The sequence below is a fragment of the Paramacrobiotus metropolitanus genome, unplaced genomic scaffold (assembly GCF_019649055.1).
Source record: "Paramacrobiotus metropolitanus isolate TYO unplaced genomic scaffold, Prichtersi_v1.0 Parri_scaffold0000001, whole genome shotgun sequence".
Lineage (NCBI taxonomy): Eukaryota > Metazoa > Tardigrada > Eutardigrada > Parachela > Macrobiotidae > Paramacrobiotus > Paramacrobiotus metropolitanus.
The window spans coordinates 2,236,453-2,259,064 of record NW_026570221.1 but is presented as its reverse complement, the minus strand read 5'-3'; the positions used below and the strand labels follow the sequence as shown (position 1 = coordinate 2,259,064).

The 22,612-nt window shown below is 43.1% G+C and overlaps 3 protein-coding genes across 4 annotated transcripts; 2 read left to right on the top strand and 1 right to left on the bottom strand.

The window, feature by feature from the left end:
- Window positions 1-607: 607 nt before the first annotated feature.
- LOC129581167 (keratin-associated protein 21-1-like) lies at window positions 608-3,932 on the bottom strand. The gene is made up of 12 exons (XM_055472093.1): window positions 3,845-3,932; window positions 3,564-3,587; window positions 2,170-2,309; window positions 2,043-2,070; window positions 1,938-1,973; window positions 1,701-1,736; window positions 1,592-1,627; window positions 1,494-1,529; window positions 1,375-1,410; window positions 1,138-1,209; window positions 933-1,073; window positions 608-799 (listed from the first exon to the last, which is right to left on the bottom strand). Exons 3-12 carry the CDS (start codon window positions 2,233-2,235, stop codon window positions 753-755), a joined length of 534 nt encoding a protein of 177 aa, XP_055328068.1. The 5' UTR covers window positions 2,236-2,309; window positions 3,564-3,587; window positions 3,845-3,932; the 3' UTR covers window positions 608-752.
- A 4,444-nt stretch (window positions 3,933-8,376) lies between these two features.
- LOC129587137 (LIM/homeobox protein Lhx2-like) lies at window positions 8,377-13,605 on the top strand. The gene is made up of 5 exons (XM_055480776.1): window positions 8,377-8,830; window positions 10,954-11,326; window positions 11,979-12,288; window positions 12,422-12,747; window positions 13,105-13,605. The coding sequence occupies exons 1-5, from the start codon at window positions 8,559-8,561 to the stop codon at window positions 13,375-13,377; spliced, it is 1,554 nt and encodes a 517-aa protein (XP_055336751.1). The 5' UTR covers window positions 8,377-8,558; the 3' UTR covers window positions 13,378-13,605.
- Window positions 13,606-19,852: 6,247 nt separating this feature from the next.
- Window positions 19,853-21,709, top strand: LOC129580656 (uncharacterized). Of its 2 annotated transcripts, none has more exons than XM_055471279.1 (2): window positions 19,853-19,987; window positions 20,098-21,709. In XM_055471279.1, the coding sequence occupies exon 2, from the start codon at window positions 20,129-20,131 to the stop codon at window positions 21,707-21,709; it is 1,581 nt and encodes a 526-aa protein (XP_055327254.1). In that variant the 5' UTR covers window positions 19,853-19,987; window positions 20,098-20,128. The 2 variants fall into 2 exon arrangements, with proteins under 2 accessions (XP_055327254.1, XP_055327264.1); XM_055471289.1 differs by having other exon boundaries at window positions 19,860-19,987; window positions 20,082-21,709.
- The last annotated feature ends 903 nt before the right edge of the window (window positions 21,710-22,612 follow it).

The window sequence follows — 22,612 nt, the reverse complement described above, 5'->3', positions numbered from 1 at the left end:
GTGCGAATCAGAATCGTGTAACATTTTGGTTACAGACTTTCCATAGACCTAACGAAAACAAGCCGCAAACTAAATAGTGTACAAAGACTAGTCTTTGTAATTATTCTAGTTTAACCGACTGCCAACTGGTGGCAGTCCGCTCCGGAAAAAATGACAGCGAAGTTCAGTACGGCAGAATGGACCGAGAAGCTGGTGAGGTTCGTGACTAGCTCAGATTTTTCCCACTCGTGATTTCCGTCAGCTTTTTATATAGTGCTTAAAAAAACGGTTTCTGCATTCCCCACATTTTAATAGTTCTATGAGCCGCGGCATGGCTGTATACCTAAAGAATCCGCGGAGAATTTTGGAATCGGCACCACACATGGGCGGCAAAGCTGCTCGTTTTCTTACGCAGCATGTGTCCGCCCAAATAAGTAAAATATAGAAGTCTAAGATTATGTAAATGCCGGTGGTTGCTTTTTGGCTTTTAAATTTTGTACGTCTTTCAGTGGGCGCTGCTTTTATAATTAATTTTTACACTTGTCCCACATAACATTATAATTTTTTAGTAGGGTTTCCGCACGTTATGACACAGCTACAGAATTTATACACAGTAGTGCAAATACGCAAACACGAATAGACAAAGAAGCATCTGATATCGTCATTTATCGATTTTATTCACAGCATAATAAAAAATCTGTAATTCTGTAGTTGTACTACTACCACAGCGTATTTTGACGCAATTTCCTCGATAAAAAAAAACTACCAACCGTTCACATTAAGTCCAGTCCATTCCAGCGCCCCATTCCGCCCATCGTCTCTGAAAGACGTGCAACATATGCACCATAAAATAAGAAAGAGCACGAGCAAGTCAAGTAAAATTTTTTTCTTGTTCTGAATCTCACTATTACCGCTTGAAAGGTTGACGTGATATATTCTAAGCAAAAACTCACGTGTGGCAGTAGCGGTCTTTACGAGGTTGCCGGTTGGTCCGGTGCTGTTCGTTACAGAAGTTATGTTGGCTGTGACGCCGCCGGGCGGTAACGGCTTCGGCAAGAAGTAATTGGCGCCATAACTGGGACCGAACGTGTGACCTTAACAGAGAAACAGCGCACGCATACTTTATTTACTCGAGGAGCTAGCAAATGAGTGACGTACCGATTGTCGGTCCGTAGGACGATCCGATAGTGTGGCCGTACGTGGCTCCGTACATCGGTCCATATGTTGCTCCTAAAAACCGAAAAATGTATTTTCTACTGTTCCATTAAACCAGAGAAATTAGCACAATTTTCTGTTGTTCAAAAGTCTAACAAATCAAAGAGAAATCAGCACAAGCAAACGAGCTGTTGACCGTAAATTTAAATTGACATGAAAGCGCGTATTGTTCGAGCTTACCGTAAGTGGCTCCAAATGATGGTCCAATTGTCGGTCCTATACAAAGCACCATACAGCAGTTAACGGACGCAATCACGGATATTCAATTTTTGCAGTCAAGTGGAACTGGAGATATTCACCGAAACTAGGTCCCAGTCCGATGCTGTGCGTGGTCCCTGGGTTGTACAAAGAGCGTTAATCACATCCACTTGAGCATGAAATGCTCCTGTTTTCTTACCGTAAGTCGCGCCGTAACTCGGCCCGAAGGTGTTGCCTGCAATTAAAGAAGATGCGGGGAACTTTTCAAGAATAAAGCGAGTAAAATTAATTGTTGACGCTTTACGCACCGTAGGTTGGGCCGTAGATTATGCCGTGCGTTGGACCTGAAAATTAGCCAGTAACGAATTTGTTATTTAATTTCCGCAACAGAAGATGACAAAACGCCTTTCTTTTGTTTTATTTTTAAATCAATTTATTAATTTATATTTCTACACACAGCAAAATATATTTATTCGTTGCTACAATATCTATTTAAGAGTATATTCCGATTTTTCAGTAAGTATTGCGAAATTGTCTGTTTTTACCGTACGTATTTCCATATGAATTGCCATACGTGGGACCTGGAAAAAAGAAATTCTTATTATTTCTCCGCAACAATACTTTAATGGTATTTCCAAATGCGTTCGAACCATAGTTCGGTCCAAGTCCCAAAGCCAACTGCAAATAAAAATCAGCTTAAAGTTTCCCCTACTTTATCGCATACATTTTTCGTATTTCTGGTAATCTGCAATAATGACTTAGAATTCTATGGCGAACCGAGCTGTTTCCGGTGAGGTCGATATTAGTGCCGTTCTTAGTGATAAAAGTGGGCGTTAGGGACATTTGCGGGGTGATGATCACATTGATGACCACTCTGTCATCCGATGCTGTCAGCTGCGTCAACTGCTGTAGAATATCTACGGACAAGTACAAAGGCTTAAACGGCTTTTATGACACATTAAATTAAGGAGGACAAATCCACGGGCGCGAGCCCGTGGAAAGGATTTGGAAAGGAAATTGCCATGGAATTCCATGGAATCCGTGGATTTACGGAAATCCAAACGGATTTCCGTAAATCCAAGGATTTCGTAGTTTTCGTTGGAATACCGTTATTTAACTACATACTTACATAACTATGAAGAAAAAATCATTTCAATTAACTTCAACTGTTAAATTACTGCGCATTCGTCGTTAGAAACTTCATTTAAACTTAAATACTCCAAACATATTAAAAAAACACGAATGGAACTGCTTATTATCAACCAAGGCAGTATTAACGTAAGTATGTTCTATAGTATAGTACCGGTACGGATACTAGTACTGTCAGCCATGCAGTGGGCATGCATACGCAAGTTAAAAAAAGCGAAAAGCAACACAAAAGCTCGGAAGATTGTCATTCTTTCCAAGAAGATGACTTTGATTTTTGTCATGTTTTAGTCACTTTAAATAAAATTTCAAGTATACGGTTACATATTTCCGTTACCGGTACTTACACTTTTCCCACCCCCAAGCGGCGATACGCGAATACCTGCTGATCGCACAAGGTGTTTTTTTATTTTGTTTTTCCACTATTCTGTACTCATAAAATTCTTTTATGGATTTAAGATCATGCTTCGAAATATATGAGCGAAGCTTATACTACGAACACTAATCTAGAAATTTTAACACCAGGTGACCAAATTATGAGAACTTTTTGAAGAAAAACATTGTCCTTTGTCGGACCGATCAAGAAGACTTCTGCCCCTGGTATATTTAATATTGGACAATACAAACGAAATAAAATAAAAACGTTAATGTTGTCGGCGAATACAAGCGTAATAAAATGAAAACGGTAACGTTGTCGGCGAATATACTGGCGAATACGCTGTTTTTTAAATAAATCGGATGCTACCGGAAGACAAGGTAATGTAAAATTTGTAGCCACCTGTCGAAAACATTAAAACTTTTTTTGTTTTTATTGTTTTCCTCTGACATTTCCATGCGCTTGGAATTCCAAATACAGGAAATCTGGAATTCCAAGCAAAAATTGGAATTCCACGGATTTCCACAATTCCAATTTCCAAATCCGAGCCGCCCGCGTGGAGCGCGGATTTGGAAACTGGATTCCATCCGTGGAATTCCATTTTCCTTGGACGGTCGTTCCTTACATTAAATACTGTCACAAAATGTACCTGTTCCGTTGATGGATACATTGGCTAAAATCATCAGATCCTCAACTGTGATTGGCTTACAATTGAGTGACACCGTCAACAAAACTAATATCAGTACATAAATCCATATAATCCTCCGCATGACAACCGTTCTTAAATGCATTTGAAGTATAATTAACTGGACAAATACTTTATATATTATAAGCTAATCTCTTGACGGTCAAATTATACGCGAGTACTCGTAACAATTTTGAAAAATATTAAACGGAGGTTTTCTTCATTAAGAAAAATGTACTGTATACCGGTATGTGCGAACTGCTGCTCTTCAACAGATTCCGCGTTGTAATGACGATTTTGCCGGGTGAATAATTTCACTGCTTGTGTATCCTCGTGACCTATTAAGTAGTCCTCAATTAATCAGCATTAGTACAGCAAAAAATCCAAGCGCGCTCTAGAAATTTCGGTCCACTTTATTTTTCTGCCTGACCACATTAATTCAACCGGCATTTTCTCTGTAATATCTGCAACTGACCCAGCTAAAACCGTTGAATGCCCACTGGTCCCAATTAGGCGCCCATCATATGTTTGCTCAATCGGCAATTTACCCAGATTACCGGCTTAAAGCATCGATCCCGCGCACACCGGATCCATCCGCACCGGAAACGCCGCGTATCCCCCAAACGAAGCTGATTAATCTCATTAAATCGTGGCGCAGGCGTGCAGAGTACCGCATAACGCTCATTAGGGATGGCTGTGGCCGGATATGTGCCGAGAAGGAGAGCATGGAAGCGGGATGGCACCCTCCGGCGCATCCGCTGTCCAGCTGTGCTCTACCGCGACACACAGAGCTCCGCTTTCTGTTTCTGCACTATTACGCACTTTGTTCTTACAGTGTGTATACGAATATGCCCGCGGATAAAGTTACAGGGAATCGAGTCTGGTTGTGGTGTGTTTATGCAACCGAGCGTTAATTTCCCTAATAATACGTGCACACCTGGATGTTTAAAATAAGCACGGATATCACACGCGTGTGAACTAGAAAAACCAGCGGCAGTTTTACAAAAATATTTCGACTTAAAAGAAAATTAAAAGAATTTGCTAAAAAATGCTGCAGAAAATTTCTATGCGTTTTATAAAGCATAAAACGTGGAGTAAAAACTAAAACCCTTTTTTTTTATTCTACGAACTTTTTAAATAAATCAAATAAATAAGTTGCTTTTTCCATTATTTATTTATAATTATTTATAACTATTGCCCATTCAAAAATTAATTTACTGAAGCATTTTACTTAATAAGACAAAATTGCATGTATTTTAATATCACGACACTTTCATAGATCCGCTTTTTAAAAAAAAATCTATCGGTAGAAATTTGATTTAAACTGACTAGAAATTACCGTGGTACACAAAATGATATACAAACACGTATGAGACAAAAATACATTTTGCAAAATTCTTTAATAATTTTATCCTCAATAGATTTCGAAAGTGTATGGTTACAATAAGATAACAACATTCTGAAGTATCATTTTGATGGAGAAGAGCGCACAGTGTGTATCCAGCGCAGCCGTCGTGATTGTCCTTAAAGGACACCATTCTTTGTGTCTCGCTGGTGCACAGCTATTTGGTCGCGGTCCAGTTAGCACGTCAGTGGTGTGACAAGTGTCAGTTATACAGCCGCGGTAACACGACGCCGCAGCCGATACCCGATCGCGCTCTTCTCTGCATCCGCGATGCTGTACGTACAACTGATACCATTAATCGCTAGATGCGCTGTCATCCACAGCAGACGACACTGGCCAGACCGCGCTGCCTGCGTCTATTTACATTGCACTTGTCAGCTGTATTGATGTTGATGATAATCACTGTTAAAGCCCTTAATACCCGCTTTCCCAGCCTCTGCGATCCGCAGTCACCGGCTGACGCTGATGGATGGATGCTGGCCAGGAATTTTTTATCCGTCCCAGCTCCGGCTTCTGGCTCTGGCGCATCTTTATTTGGCATCTCGCCTGACGGCTGAGAATGCCCATCGATTGCAGTCATTCACGTTTTATGCAAACCACCCCGCAGCGCGCTCATCACCATAAATCTTAATTTTCGTTAGCGCAAATTTAGATTAACTTTATGTAGGATTTTCCAAAAATAAAATTAAAATGTAAATTGTTCTTGTAGCCTAGCAGAAAATTCAATTTTTTATATCGACGAAAACCAGCGCAGTTTAATCAGACTCCTTAACAAAAATCACATTATTTTCTAGAAAATGTGTGAAACAAATTTTAAATCAATTAGTATAATTTCATTCTAAAAGGTTTACTTCATATTTTATGTCGACCAATAACAGCGGAACTTTTTAAGGTTGTCAGGAGAAATCAAATTTATTTCCTGGAATTTTATCCTAAAAGAAGTTTAAAATTCATTTTTTTGCTCACCCCTCTAAAACCTGATTTTATGCTTACATCGATTAACAACAATGGAGGATATTCACAAAACTAGCGGAAGCTAAGTTTTATTTTCTAGAAAATTTAGTCAAATCAGTAGTTGTAATTTAAGTATATATCGCCTAGCAAATAATTTAATGTTTTAAAAATATATAAAGCAAAATACTCGAAATGGTTAACAATTATCAGCAATAACTTAATAATTATTCCTTCAATCAAAAACAATTTTAATAACTTTTCTGTTTTGACCAGCACCTTCTGCAATTTGAATACGTTGAACGGTGGCAAGGAGAATGGTGTTTGTCCAGGGCGAACAACTTTGGGTTAGAGTTTGAATGAACATCCTCGTAATCTCCGTGGAACAACAATCCTTTTTCACACACTGTTAATGTTATGCAGATTATAGCGCACCTTGGCCGCTGCTGCACAATACACCGCGGGATGCCGGGTGCGATGTGGATGGGTGCCGCATAGTGCACGGCGCAACGGGGGACGCCGGTGGCGGTGCTTATGTAAGCAAACACCGGCTGCCGGTCTCCTGGTTTCCATTGCGGATAAACCGGCGCGGCTTATAAACAACTTAGCGTTTCATTATCACACGCCGCCCATTCAACGGCCGTGTGATAACACACTGACAAATTGTTGGTAATAATATTGACATATCTGTTTCCTGTATGGATTTGCTTGTTAAAATTATTAGCGCTTTATCAACAATCGTTAGCACTTAATCTTCAAAACCTGGTCGTACACACATGCCCACCAAATTCTATAGTAACTTGGAAAGCCGTAAATTATGCTTTAAAATACAGATTAAATAAATAACTGGCATTTTTGAAAGAAGAGGTAACATTAATTTTATTCTCAGAATTAAATTATACTGTAATAGAGAAATCTTTGCATTGACGTGAAAATTTAATTAAAGATCTCCTTTAGTTTACCGAAAAGTTTCTTTGAAAAATGTAAGATTCAACTTATCGACAACTAAAAGCTAAAGAAAAGCTTTTTTTTCAAGAGAAGAATTAGCATTACTTATTACTGAATAAAATATATTTTGTTACTTTCTAAATTTTATTTTTTAATGTTTTCTTATGTAGTTTTTCGACGTGATGCCGGCTGAAGTAAAGGTCACACAAAATAAATATATATCGCTAAATGCGAACGTCTGTGCTGTTAAACAGATGAAATTCTAACGGGAATTTATTTTTAACCTGGATTGTTCGGAGTGCAACATACGGTGTAGAGTTAATGAAGAGCGTACTTGTGCTGCTTAGCACTGTAGCCGGATTTGTCAAGTGAGTGGCGCTGAATGGATGCTGCTACTGTAGCATGAAAGCGGGATTATTCAACAGCAAGACAGACTTTCTAGGACAAAAGCACACAGGACTCCTGGGAAGGCACAGGTGGCTGCACAGCCACGGATCCTCTTTTACCTGCTCTTCACACTCTCTACCGATCGATGCGGCATTTGTCCCGGCTTTTGTCACGCGGGCTGTGTCGCTGTTCAGCCCCGTCGTGTTGACCATTGGAAAGTAAAGTTTACTAACTCTCCAGCGAACTGGCAGCATTTACCCAATATTTACTCAATGACAATCGATGCCTGCTCTACCTATTTTCGAAATTTTATTTTAAAAGTAAGTGTCCAGCGGATGTGTATTGTAATGCGGGACAACAGCTGACCGGAACAAATCACTCGCCTTTTAACAGTTTAAGCACAATGGTTACTGTATCAATTTAATTCGAAAAGAAATAAACGTGATATTGCCGTTTAAATGTGCGATACACGTGGAAAGCAAATATATAAATTTCTCCGCAAAATATGGTGAAATGGCTAATAGCTTTAGCAGCGTTTTATAAATGTGCATTTTTTTAATGATTTATTAAACATAAATTATAAAGTTTTTATTTATTTAAAATTGCAAATAATATTTATTATATTTTTAAACAATTTTTTGTTTCATACTTTTTATTTGTTTTGATTAATTTTTTATCTAATAAATTATTTAGCATGTATTTATCTTTAATTCCATAAATAAATAGCTTTTCTGTTGATTCTTGAGAGATAGCGCGTTAAGCGCTCATGAAACGATAAACTGTAATGATTGTCATCAGAGAAGTGTTGCAACTGAAATCGGATAACCGGGTTTCAGTTTACCGCGGCTGTGTATCGACGCCGCACCAAAAATATCCACTGCAGACCAGAGAAGCGCAAGCAGCGCCGCTGATTGGCCGGCATCCTGCCGCTCGCCGCTCCCGCCCCGCTTTGCAGCCAATGCACGATCCAACGGAGAAAAAGTTGGGACAACCCGCGGAGCGCGCTTCCACAATTCCTTCCTGCACCTGCAACTGCCTATATGTGCTTCGGTACACTTTCGTTGGCCTGATTGATTATAAACCGTTTAGAAACGCTGCTTTTGATTAGATTACATTTATAAAACGTGCGGACACGCACCGGCACCAGCCGCGTTTGATAAAGCCCGCTGTTATAGTGTTTACATTAGCGGATTTGATTAGTTGTCGCTAGCAATTAATTGTACACCATCGCGGTTAATTTTTGTAAAGCGTTATGTGTTGAGGAGGAAATGCACGTGGGACCGGCGTTCTGTGCGGGCTGCAGTGGGGCCATTTTGGACCGGTATTTTTTGAGTACGGCCGCCGCGGCAACGGCCCCGCAGAGGGATGGTCCAGCGCAGCCGACACAGGTCTGGCATTGTCAGTGTCTGAAGTGTGCGTTGTGCGGGGTGAATCTGGATGCCGGGCGGGAGGAGCATGACGGGGAGAATGGCGGTGCGGAACAGCGGACGGTGTGTTTTTATAAGGATGGACAGCTGTTGTGCCGGGATGATTATTTACGGTGAACAATTAAAAAATACTCGTACCAGTTCCTTTTCCACTTTTAAAATCTACCATGATTTTGTTACGAGTATTTTTATGATTTCTAGAAATCAATAACCAAAACCATTTACTAATTCCAAAAGAAAGAAATTTAAAATCTGATTTTTACCTTTTTTATTCAGTAAAAGTGCACTGCTAAAATTCATCGAATGGTAACTATTTACAGCTTCAGTTTTCCACCTATTATATTCGTTCATACAAAACTCAGAGTTAGCTTAAATAAAAATAGCTGGTTTGAACAACAATCTATAAAAAACTCGGTCTTTATCTTATACTCGTAAAATTACATTTATGGCGTTAAACTTGAATTTAACGCCATAGATGTAATTTTACGAGTATAAGATAAAGACCGGTAATATGTAAAAGCAGAAAAAACTGTGTGCCTTAATTATATTTATATTTAATTATATTTGCGCTGGATAATTATTTAGGGAGGAAATATCAGTGTTTTAAAACTTAAAAAAATGTGCTTTCAAAACAAAATATAGTTCTATAGTAGGTCAATTTTTAGCCGTAATGGGCAAACAAGTTGTCGCAGAATCCGTCTAAGAACTGTATTTTTTCCATGATGCAATGTGATGCGCTGAATGGGAACTCGATATCTCAAACAACACTGAAAAAATGTCAAGTGTGGCCTCTTTTTTATCGAGTGTTCCCCGGATCCAGTTTCGTCACCATGTTTCCACCCAAAAAACAGTTTGTTTGAACCACATTTTTTGAACACGAAAAGGGTGGTTTTTTGTAGCTTCTAATACATGCATGAAGCGTACATAGTTAACGAGAAACTAATCGCCCACAAAACGAACTAGATTTCGGGAACGATAAAGCGCGTCAGCGGATGTATAACGATTAAAACCCCGGCGTCGAGCGATGTTGTGGTTTTTTGGCACGCATTGAACAGGGAACAGGGAGAGAGTGACGGTGTAATCTATTTCGGTCTGGTAATCTGCCAAAGCGGGGAGATCGTTGTCAATTGATAATGATTATTAATTCGGATGGCTTCTGGTTGGCGCTGATCGATGGATGCGGCCAACTGGCGCTGTCTGGCTTTTTTCTTATGGCGATAACGCTATAACGGTGCCGTGGAGATGTTGCCGCTGAATAGCACAGCTGGCGGCCGCTCTCACCATCCCGGCATCCGCTATTTCCATGACCTCTGCCCCCCGATACGCGGGCCCGGCTACTTTCCTGTATAATCAACGCACAAGGAAAGCAGCACGGTGCTCTTGCGTAATATAAGACAACAGCGGAGGCGTACAATTTCATATTCAATTGATTTTCATGAAAAAGCTTCGTGCAACCGAGGTGTAACATTGTTGGGTCACATTCCGCGGGGATGCAGAAATATTTTTATTCATCGAAGGGGTCACCCGCTGGCGAGCGTGACTAAATGCGTTTACAAGAGGGCAAACAGGGAAAATTCTGTCTTGCTAAATAATAGTAACCTTCGAGAATTAATCCGTTACAGAGTAGTTCTAACTGGAACTAACGGAAGATATTTTTTTTAATTCCCTGTTTAAGTGCTACCTAGTTGTCTTACACAGAGTTAATTCTAATAATGTTCGGAATGTATTTTCTAAGCGGAGAACATTTACTTTATATAAGCAATATCACTATAATACTGAATTTTGCAAATATGTCTGTGTAAAGGAGCAACAGTTCATAATAAATATGGGCGATTATGTTCTCGTTAGTCGCGCTTGGCGCATCTTGCGAGGTGTCATTTGTACAGAGAATGCATTAATTTTTTTGCCAAAACGTACTTAGTTTAATTCTGTTCATAGATTACTGTAGCTCGACACGGTCTTCATTTAAAGGTTACTTGGAATACAAACTGAACTTCCTTTTGCTTGAAATACAAAATTAAGATTCAGAATACCAACTGACTAGCACGATTAATATTCAAGAAAACTTTGAACACTTGCGTTAGAGACATACTAAAGGTCACGCGATGACAGCTAATAAGAAAACAAATTTATTTTCTGAAAATTTTTTTTCAAAACCCTTCCCTGAAATTATTATCTTTAAAATTATTTTAAAATTTTTTTATGCTTTATCTGACAAATAAATGCTATGTTGCAGGCGCTACCGGGAAGCGCAGTGCCGGTGCTGCACTATATGCCAGCGCGCGATCTCCAGCAACGAACTGGTGATGAAGATCCGCGACGGGAAATGGGTGTACCACTTGGACTGCTTCCGCTGCGGTGTGTGCGGGCAGTTACTGCGCACCGGTGACCAGTTTGTGCTGCGGGAGGACGGCCACGTGGTGTGTCGGCTGCACCACCATCTCAGCCACCATCCCAGTCCGGGGCACGTCCATCCCGCGCAACCGTTGCAGCATCAACCGGTGCCGGTCATCCATTACGCCGACAGCACCGCCGATCTGTCGCATGCTCCACTGGAGCACTACGCGGCCCATCTCGCCATGCAACGCGCAGATCCGCTCGATCTGCAGGTACGTGTGCGGTACGATGTGATCGATGGCATCAAAAATAGAAGACATTTTGCATAACATGAGGGATAAACAGTTACCACACTGTAAACTGATGTCATGTCACAATTGTTATGCTCGAACTCGCATGTAAACCATCGGCTTAGAAAACACGTGCGGTAATACATTATTTTGAGGTTTTCATACCGTTCCATAATAATTGTAACTTATCTAATCTGCTATTGTAATATTTTGATCGTCTAATAAAAGTATCAAGTTAATCAGATAGAACCCATGCATCCAGAAGGTTTCAAATAACAATTATTGTTTACCAATGCTTTAAGTGCACAAATAAAAAAGCGTTTTAATATATTTGCGCACATTTGTCTTATTTTTCGTCCTATTTTTAATTTATTTTTTTCGTTTATTTTTTTCATGTTTTTTAGTTGGCCGATGTTGCGTTTCTTTTTTTGTATTTTATAGCAATAAAGAGCAACAATGCCGAAGATATGTAAATGTAAATAGGTATAGTTTATTTAGAAATGTGTTAGAGAGTAAACGCTTATAGTCTGTAGTAGTCATTTAAATTTTATTCAGTTTTTTACTTTTTTTTGTTCATACAGTATTACTTTTAACAGTATTATGTTAATATGATAATACAGTATTAACCATGCAGGTTTTGCGGGAAATGGCCATCAGTCGCGCCGTTCCCATGCACGACGCCATCCACTCCCCGAAGCCGACGTACATGAGTCTGGGTGAGCCGGAATCCAAGGCCGCCGATTCCACCGCGTACCATCTGCCGGAGAAGAAGCGCACTCGCAACCGCGCCGCTCCCGGTCGGCGTCGACGCAGCAGCGCCGCGTCCCATTTCGACATGCTCACCGAGGCCGACCACCCGCCACAGGTGGCCACTCACGTGCAGCCGCCTTTCGTCACGCGGGATGTGCGTCGGCCGCGCCGCAGCTCTTCCGTGGCCAGTTCAGGTAGACATTAAAAGGTCATCAGCATTACAATTTTTTATAAATTAAATTCTTCAGTGCATACATTTATTTTAAGATATATAATATTCGCTAGTCGATGAAAAAATCCTCCAAGTAAAAAATAAAATTCCCTCAGGTTCCACGGAACTGTCGCCGCCGTGCGGTGAGGACGACGCCGATTGCAGTCCGCCGGCTATGAATCTCGGCTATCTGCGCAACGGGATGGCGCTGCCGGGTATGCAGCGTTCGCACTCAGCACAGCGCGACTCCTCCTCGCCTAATAGCACTACCGGCGGTCCGCAGTCCGTTGGGACGGGACAGCGCACCAAGCGCATGCGTACCTCTTTCAAGCACCAGCAGTTGCGGACGATGAAACAGTACTTCGGGATCAACCACAATCCCGATGCCAAGGATTTGAAACAGCTGGCGCAGAAGACCGGTCTCACGAAACGCGTCTTACAGGTACGTCACATTTTTTATTTATAGTTTTCGGAAAACATTTCGCAGAAAAGCTAACGATAATAAATATACGTAAATAAAACTTAAGCTACCAAAAATAAAATAGAAAAACTTTTTACTTACTAAATTTAGCTACCACAAAATAAAATAGTAATTTATTTAAATCCTAACATAATAATCTGAAAAATATATGGTTAAATAACAAATACATTTATACTGATTAAGTTTTAGCTTTTGATAGACTGTACATAGCCTACCATACGGTTGTTAACAAAAATTTAACACATGAAGTATTATGTTAAGGCCGGAAAAACTGATTTGCAGGAATAAAATTTATATTTCTTTATTGATTTTCAATAGGTGTGGTTTCAAAATGCGCGCGCCAAATACCGGCGCAGTCTGTTGAAGCAGGACGGCGGGAGCGGCGGTTCGACCGCCCTGACTAACGGGTGTCCGGGCGACGAGAGTCCGCACGCCCACTCGGAAGGGGGTACCCTGCCCAGTCTTAGCCCGGACTCGTTGATGCACGCTGATCATCCAGGTTCCCCGGGATCTGGCTCCATGATGACTGCCGGCGACCTCGGACGCTATCAGCCGGCGGCCGTTGCCAAGGCAGGCGTACACTACTATTAGGTTGCTGGTTGCGCTCGGGTTGTTTAATTTCCGCGGTATACTGCATGTGTCCTGTACAGGTGGCGCGTTTGTCTGGATTACACTTTAATACTTGTCAAAGCAATATTCTGTTTTTGTGGCTGTATCTACAATCGCTGGCTTTTTGTGTTCGATCCTGCTGTTGTTCCCGGTGGTCAGATATAACTTTAAAATGTGATGCTGAACAATAATACAACCGCAATGGAATTTGTTTACGGACATAACAACATAAAAAAACAACACTACCGTAAATGACATGAAACCATGGTAACACTACGGTAAATATCTCGTAGAAAATAACACCTTTAGAAGGTCTGGGTTAAGCTCTCATAGAACTTCGGCAAAGATTTGCCGATTGAGGTACTCGAACCCACAAGCCATAACCCCTGTACTCTACGGCCGAGTAGGGATTACAGAGTAAGCTATCGGCATAACATACAAAATGTATCGAAAGGTTATCAAAAAGGCAGTCAAGCTGTCAGAAGCGCAGAACAATGAAAAGTTGTAAACCGATCAAAAAACATTAGCTTACATGCCAATATGACGGATGCGTTAGCGTCTGCCTCGCCCAGATTGACTGCTGGCTGCTGCAGATATCCGTTGTGTAAGTAGAGGTTTTGGGATCGATATCTGGGCATAAGGATGGACTTTCTAGGGCCCACAAGATCGGAAATGCAGTCATAACTGCAGGAAATGGATATTGCTCCCAGTACTGTAGTTACATCCACTTCGTTCAGTTGTTGCTTGCTAATTACGCACTGTCGGTGTCCCCTGTGCGACCTTCCTTTTTGTTCCTGCGACAAAGTACTTGCTATCTCAAAACGCTAAAGCGGTCAACAGTCACTACAAGCTGCTTAATAGCGCATACAAGCCAGGCCAAAAGTGTAACGGTCGAATCATCAAAAGGTCAAACCCCTGCGCAGCGAGAAAAGAATACACTTGCAGCCTTATACTTATATGATGCTTAATTAAAAGTTACGAATAATCACTTACCAGTTTAACACTGTGCAGTCAACGGTTTGCAGACAATGACGCGGCGTTTCAGCCAGAGTTGAAACGTGATTTCCTCACCAACCATTCTCCACACCTATCCCTGGATGGTAACCATTTTACTTGGTCAGACCATCCATGGGTATGTGTGGCGAGTTACTGATGGTGACCAACCCGGGTAGCCATAAAATTCAGGTCGACCGTCGAATTCCTCATGCATTTATGGGAATTAACATGGCACCCACCCTCAATTGGGAACAGGTCAAGAAGAAAACAGCACTGTACAGATAATGTTCGTTGCAACGAAATGCAACGAAATGTTCGTTGCAATGCGACGCGATGCGCACTAAACGTAGTACTTTTAGAACTCCGAATACGAACTTTATTGCAGTTTTGTTAGTTGCCTATAACGAGATTGCTGGGTCTGGTAAACAGGCTTTACGTAACCTGTATGGTTGCCCGTTGCATCAAATCTTGTGAAAATACAAGATCAGAGTACGCATGACACAACGCATCTGGATGTGCACTGATAGGGATGCGCGAGACATTTGTTGTATAAGTGCCCATGTCAGATCACATGCGCTGTGTAACTTAATACAATCATGTAATTCAGGAAAAAGTATTAAGCAACGAATGGCAATATCCGGTCAAAGAAGTTTTTTCTGCAATGAATTTCGTAAGAGATTTGAGCGCTGCTAATTAGAGCTTGAACAACAATCTGGCTTTTATCAATTTTTACCACATTTTCGGCATGTACCGACACTGTTCACCAGAATGCTTAGACTGGAATCTAGATAAATATTTAATTTCCGCCGCATACAAGTGTAAAACACACAGAAAATATTTGGACAAATTAACAAATTAATCGGCTATAGAACAACAGAGAACGTTAAGAAAATTATTTTGGAATACTCGGAAGCTAACGTTGTAGTACAAACCCGGCAAAACCGGGATGGTTGCAACCCCAGTATCACTTTTCCCCTACAACGTTCTAAATTTATGAACCAGGGGGGAGGCGGAGCAGTAAAAACCAGGCCGAGAAGATTGGAAAAGCTGTTGGTGACGCCACTGACCACAAACAGGAAGAAATGTTTTCACGCAGCGCGGCTATCAGTCCAAATAAAACAAGGAAACGCGGGTGTACAGATAATTCCTGACCAGGAAACCATAGAGCAAGTGCCTTTGTTATGAATTTATTTGTTCTTCTGTACTCAATGGTACTTACATCTGATAATATCTATTCATGATAATTCAGAAGATGCAACATAAGAAGCGTACGCGATCGTACAACCAAAAATTATGAATGAATAATTATTAATAGCGCTTGGCATTTTATAAACCCATGTCTATCAAACCAAAGTTCAGTAAATTCAGTTTGCTAAATTCTTTTTTTACCCGCAATCGATGACAGCTTTTTGGCATGACCTTCACTCATTGCAGTGCAACGCAAGTTTAATAGCATAGGAAACATTCAAGGTTTCATCCATGTAAATATCGTCCATGTCTGGCACTGGAAACTCTGCCCACAAATCACTCTTGCAATCGTACACTTCCATTGTTTGCGCCAAGCCTTCTTTACTCGCTCTACATCCGCCATACACGTGCACCAGGTCGTCAAACGTGAATGCGCAGTGATCTGCTCCGGGTTTCCAGCAGTTCACACACTTTTTTCCATTCTCGACTGATGCGATCGAATCGCACACACGATTCCAGAACCTGGGCGCAATCCCCGGAATCAATGCGACCGCCTAATAAATATACATATCCTTTGAAAACAACTGCAGCAAAGTCCCGCCGATCGTCTGAAAGCTCCGCAACGAATGCCCACATTCCTGTTGTCGCATCAAAACGTTCCACGAATCGAGTGTTCTCATTAAGCGGCCTACCATTGCAGAATGCGTGCTTTTTGTATCCGATTAAGCAGTCTACAAGTTGAATCCTAAAGAAAAGCATTTTAAGTACAGCGGAAGTTAACGGTCGTACATGAATTTGTTGAAGAGTTTCATTATGCAAAGCGTAGTTTCTTAATTTAAACCGTATTCAACTTTTATCGAGGTATCTGGACTATACCACGTTTAGTGAATTTTGCAATAACTTCTCTTTGGTTTGTTTTTTAGTTTGTCTGGAAAATTCGCAATTACCACTGCGGCGTAGCTAGCGGAGACACGGAACCATTTCTTCCTTTAAACAATTTAAAGCTATTTCCGGCTTCATTGTCATTCCAGAAGTAAACGTCATCGTATACCGTAACTGTATGTTTTCCAAACTGGCTCAGATCCGCTCGTTCAATATCGTGTCAGTTTGACTCCCGTACATTTAGCGCCATCGTCCGCGGGCTACCGGCATCGTTCTCATCCCGATTGGAAACATGGCTTAACACAACATCCTGGACTGGGGTGAAGGCATGTTTAAGCAACTGCTTTTGCAAACGGTCAGGGAAGAGCAACGGTCGAACGATGCCGGTCAGTGGCTCGAAGACCTGCATTGATATCGGTGACCATTCGCGGTGTTTATTGGCATGAAGGACGACGGATACGTCTCCAGGAGCTTGCTTGTAGGCTTCAGCAAGATATGACAATGGCTCTTCTGCTGAGGGCTTGTAGGCTGCGTTGGCTCGCTGCGCGTAGGCAAGGCTTGATGCAGATCATCATATTTGATGGGATCGTGTCAGGAGCTAACGGAACATATCCGTTTTTCAGCTTCTCTTCAAATACATCATCAGTAATGCTTCTTCCTGCTTGGATTCTTTCCGATTTCTCGGACTCAGTTTTCTCAAGCCATTTCTCCTCAATGTTGACAACACATTCGCCAAGATCCAAGAGAACACACCCGAAACTCCAGATATCCATTTTCCTTCCGGTTCTTACAGTTTCTGCAGGGGAGAAATCGCTGCCACATCTAAATCTTTTAAACATTTCTGGAGGTATTTAGCGGATAATTCCAAAAAAATGTGTGATATCTTTTGGGCTGGTAATGGTTTCGTGCATTTGAAAATTTTCATCAAAATCGCCGATCAGCATCCTCTTGTGCGTGAAGCCGAACTGCAGGATGAGAATATTTTTTGGCTTAATGTCGCCATGGATGATTTTGTTCCGGGGCAAAAAGTTTATCCCCTGGGAGATTCACTTCACTTTTGCTCACGTCGAGATCGATCAATTAATTTAGCACTTTTACTCGCGTACGTAAATCATTGAAGCCCGACTTGGCGTTTGCTTTACTGCACAGTTGCACAATTACCGTATGCTACCGTGACTTTTTGATAGTTACACCTTAGGTTTTATTAAAATCATGTCCAATCCCGACTTTACTTACGATTTACAACCGGATTTTATCGATTATGTCCAAAATGTTACTGACATTATGACTGCCCTCTGCACACAATTGACGAAAGATATTTGCGAATATCTTCAACAATCTTTTGAGAAACGTGAGTAGTACGAAGAGGCTTCCTCGAATATTCCTGAGACTGAAAACCTGTATGGCGCGGATTGCATTACCGCCGGTTTCGACCGTAATTCTGCTTTTAAATACGTCAAGTCTATCGGAATCCAATGCCACACCAAAGCAACTGCCTTTGCCACACCACCAAGAAATCTGGATATTCCACTCTGGTTTTGTTCCAATTGTGATAGCGGTTGTCGTACGGGCCGCTGCAACGGGGAGGGCGGAGACCGGGCGAAACGTCCTCAGCCGTACAGTGGAGGTCATGCTGCAAGGTTTCGATGGAGATCGCGACGGCCAACTGAACGTCACCGAAGTGGAAGGCTGGCTGGAGAAGATAGGTCAGCGTTTGGATAACGTGATTTGGATAATTTGTTTTTTGAAATTCCAAAAAACATCTGAGTCGAGTAAAGTAGTAGGAAAGTGGTTTGAATCGGACATGTATACATAGAGGCCAGGCAGGCAGCGGGCTAGCGGCAGTCTGTATGCGCCCTGCAGTTTCACTCACTCAGACTGCTCATTGCTGCAACGACTTATATGATGCTCACTCATATTCATAATTCGACTTATGCAAAAATCATATTTTCATATCAAATCGATAACGAGCATGGAGAGCATGAAAAATTAATTAGAGCATGTGCAATCCGTTTTAAAAAATTCGGAGCGGTTGAGGCTGTAGGCCGTGCCATACGTTTAGCTCTTAATTACAACTTGATGCCTTTGACGCAAACTTGCCGAAAAGTACTGAATTTTCATGCAGCAAGTTTTAGCCAGTCGCATCACCATTAACTATACACCTTGGCACGGTGGTTGCTGTAGCGGCACTGTCACGCTTATACATCGTGTCGCTGTCGTCGCGCCGTGTCGCTGTCGTCGCGCCGTGTTTCTTGCTATGCCAGGGTGCAGCACTAGCACGGTCGCTGCTGTAGCGGCACTGTCGCGCTTATACACCGTGTCGCTGTCGTCGCGCCGTGTTTCTTGCTATGCCAGGGTGCAGCACTAGCACGGTCGCTGCTGTAGCGGTACTGTCGCGCTTATACACCATGTCGCTGTCGTCGCGCCGTGTTTCTCGCTATGCTATGGCATAGCACAAGCACGGTCGCTGCTGTAGCGGCACTGTCGCGCTTGTACACCGTGTCGCTGTCGTCGCGCCGTGTTTCTGGCTATGCCAGGGTACAGCACAAGCACGGTCGCTGCTGTAGCGGTACTGTCGCGCTTATATACCGTGTCGCTGTCGTCGCGCCGTGTTTCTTGCTATGCCAGGGTGCAGCACTAGCACGGTCGCTGCTGTAGCGGCACTGTCGCGCTTATACACCGTGTCGCTGTCGTCGCGCCGTGTTTCTTGCTATGCCAGCGTACAGCACTAGAGCACGGTCGCGGCTGTAGCGGTACTGTCGCGCTTATATACCGTGTCGCTGTCGTCGCGCCGTGTTTCTCGCTATGCTATGGCATAGCACAAGCACGGTCGCTGCTGTAGCGGCACTGTCGCGCTTGTATAGAGTGTCGCTGTCGTCGGATCGTTTTATTGCCTGCCACTTCGCAACGTCTCTGCTAATCGTCGCGAAGTTTGGTCCGCAACGAGACAGTGACAACAGAAACCAAGTTTGGTACAGATTGAGCCACTTCTGAGTGCACTTGTGCGAAACGGATATTAAAAAGTCGTACAGTGCACTGCGCTGTATGCGTATTGAAATGTGGAGATGTTGGGTATGCGACCATTTCGTCCTAAGCTGCAGCAGGCTAGCAGCGACAGCTGGTCTTTTATTGCATTTTAATACTGGCTAGTAAAAATTCTTCATTCAGCTTGCGGTTACTCACCACTCATCAGTGCCATGACTCATCGCAAGTTCAAGGCATTCTTGTAGTTTTATATTAATAGTCTTTTACGACAAACTTACCACTGACTTCGGAAAAAATGTTTTCCCTCGGGGCGCACCGTCTGCACAGCCGTTCTGATGAGTCGTGTTGTCTGCTTCGTACAGTTCATCTATGTCATGTTTAGTTTGTTTAGTGCGGTTTTTTTCAAATAATCATTTCTCTCTGCTTGTGCTAAAGGAATTGTGATCACGCCGGACACGTCTAGTCGAATGCTGAATGCTAATAATTGGTACGATGTGCTGTAGATGACCATTCGGATAACGACCACACACCAGTCACCAGTGTAAGCGAGAAAACTCAAACGCATGGGTAACAAAAAGTGAGGGGTTTGAGCGAACTGCTCTACCAGCGATTTAACTGAGTCGATGGTCTTGCAGTGAATTTGTATGGTAGATTTTTTACCTGCTGTGGATTACTGGACTAAATGATCAACGGTATACCCTACCCGAAAATGGACGCCTACGCCATCGTCGCCCTGACCTTCTTCATCATCAGCATCATCCTGGTCATCTTCCCCATCGCCATCCCCATCCCGCGCACCCGTCTGCGCTTGATCCTCGACACCGCCACCGCCCCCCTGGTCTGCGTCATCATCTTAGCGTTGGCCCAGTGCATTCCCTTTTCCGTCTTCCGCGACGGGATTGTGGGCGCCGGCGGCATTAAGCCCTACAACATCATGATTCTCTTCTTCTCCCTGGCCTACATGGCCATCTCCCTGGATCTCACCGGACTGCTGCAGGCGGCCGCCTTCTGGATCGCCAACCATGGCGGTCGCCGGGGGATCCGGCTGTACACGTCGTTCTATCTCTTCTCCACTGTGCTGAGCATTCTTCTCGGGAATGATCCGGTGGTGCTCTCGGGAACGGCCTTCCTGGTCTACTACACCGCCGTCGCCAAGATGGACCCGTATCCGTGGCTGTTTGCGGAATTCGCCAGTTGCAATATCGGAAGTATGGTGCTGTTCCTAGGGAATATCACCAATTTGGTGCTGTGCGAAGGCTTCCAGATGGAATATCTAATGTACACCGCGTACACCACGCTGCCGTTCCTCGGCTGTGCTGTCGCCGCGTATACCGCCCTGCTGGTGCAATTCCGCAAGCAAATTCCCCAACAGGTCACCGCCCCGCAACTGGACGCGCGCTCCGTCCTCCTAGATCCGGTCAGTGCGCTGGTCGGCTCCGGGCTGCTTTTGTCCTGCTTAATCGTGATCATCGGGGCCAGTTTCGGGGGCGTGGACGTGTGGGTGATCGCGCTGCCGTTTACCATCGGCAAATTCCTCTTCGACATTATCTGGGAGGGATGGATTAAGAGACGACCGAGCAGCGCGGCATTTGAGTTGGAATTACGGGAACGCGCATCCGTCCGCCATTCCACGGAGGCGGAGGCCGTGGTTATCCGGCGATTCTCCCAAAAGTGGTTTACGACGCACTTTCGTTGGCTTATTCGCACCAAAGAGGTCCTGAAGAAGCGCTTCCCCACGGCGTACACTTCGCTGAAACGTCTGCCGATCGGTTTACTCCCGTTTGCGCTCTCCCAGTTCGTGCTGGTGGAGGCGCTAGCATACCACAAGTGGATCGACATCTTTGCCGGCTGGATGGCGCATCTGACCACTTCGCTGCCGGCGACGGTCTTTTCCGTGGGATTGCTGTCCGTTGTGTTGTGTAATTTTGCCGGGACGAATATCTTAGCGACGGTACTGTTGACCAAGATTCTCCGGCAGATCCCGCTGGATGACATCAATCTGCGCGGGAGTTCCATTGCGTTGGCCGTGGGAAGCAACATCGGCGCGGTGTCCTTTACATTCAGCGCTTCGCTCGCGGGGCTTTTATGGCGGAATATATTGTGGCAGAAAGGCCTGCGAGTACGGGCTGTGGAGTTCTTCAAACTCAACCTGTTCCCAATTCTCTTAACCAGTGCGGTTGGATTCAGCATTGTCTATGCGGAGATGATTGTGTGTAGCCATATTAGGTGTGAAACGATCAGTTCGAATCAAACCGCTGTATAACAGGACGCTTGAATCATGAGGTGTTGACATCTTTTTGTAACGTTGTGAAATGAACTTTACTGAAATGATTTGTGAATCAAATGTCTATAAGAAATAGTTGTGTGATTAGTAAATTTTGTTGGCTTAATTAAATAGGATCCTTGTGTCCGGCTGAAAAACTGAAACATTCAGCTTCGATCGTGCGGCTTCTAACTGTAATGATCCAACTTTACTTAAAGGCACGGGAAAAATACTGTATATCCAGTGCAAATCCGGGGTGCATTGCGAGAATTCACGCAACCAACCAAGTGCGGATATTCCCAATCCATAAATGTAACATTTAGTTTACAGCCGGACCCAAGACATCAAACGTTTCCACAACTAGCACAGAGCAATCGCTTTTTGCGGACACTCCACACCCAGAAGCGTAGCAGAAATTTTACATTTTACAGTCAAAATTGCTGTTAACAAGGCTGCTTTAGCATATTTTCTCAGAGCAGCATAAAGCCTGCAAAACGATGATTTAGGGTGGTAGACGCACGGATCTAGCAAAACCTTTCGGACGGATGAAGTATCTAATGCTTTTAAAACGATCTGCCGTAAATTTTCTCCCGAAAACGTTTCTTAGAGTCAGTGCGGTGGGTTCGTTGCAGGGATTAACCAAAGTTGCTGGATATGGTGTCAGGCTATTAGATGTTTTAGGAAATGCGGGGCTCAGATAATCTGAAGTAACAAACTTTATCCGGGTATAAACTTCCAAGATTATAGCGACATACAGATATTTTGAAGATGTTGAAGAGAAAAAGCCGTGTTTTCACTGTTTTGCCAGTCGCAGCCTCATAGGCTTTCTTACTGCAAGAGAAAACATGATAATATCCAGAGCGTCTCCAGTTGCCACGTTTTCCCGCTTGCCAGTATGCTGCC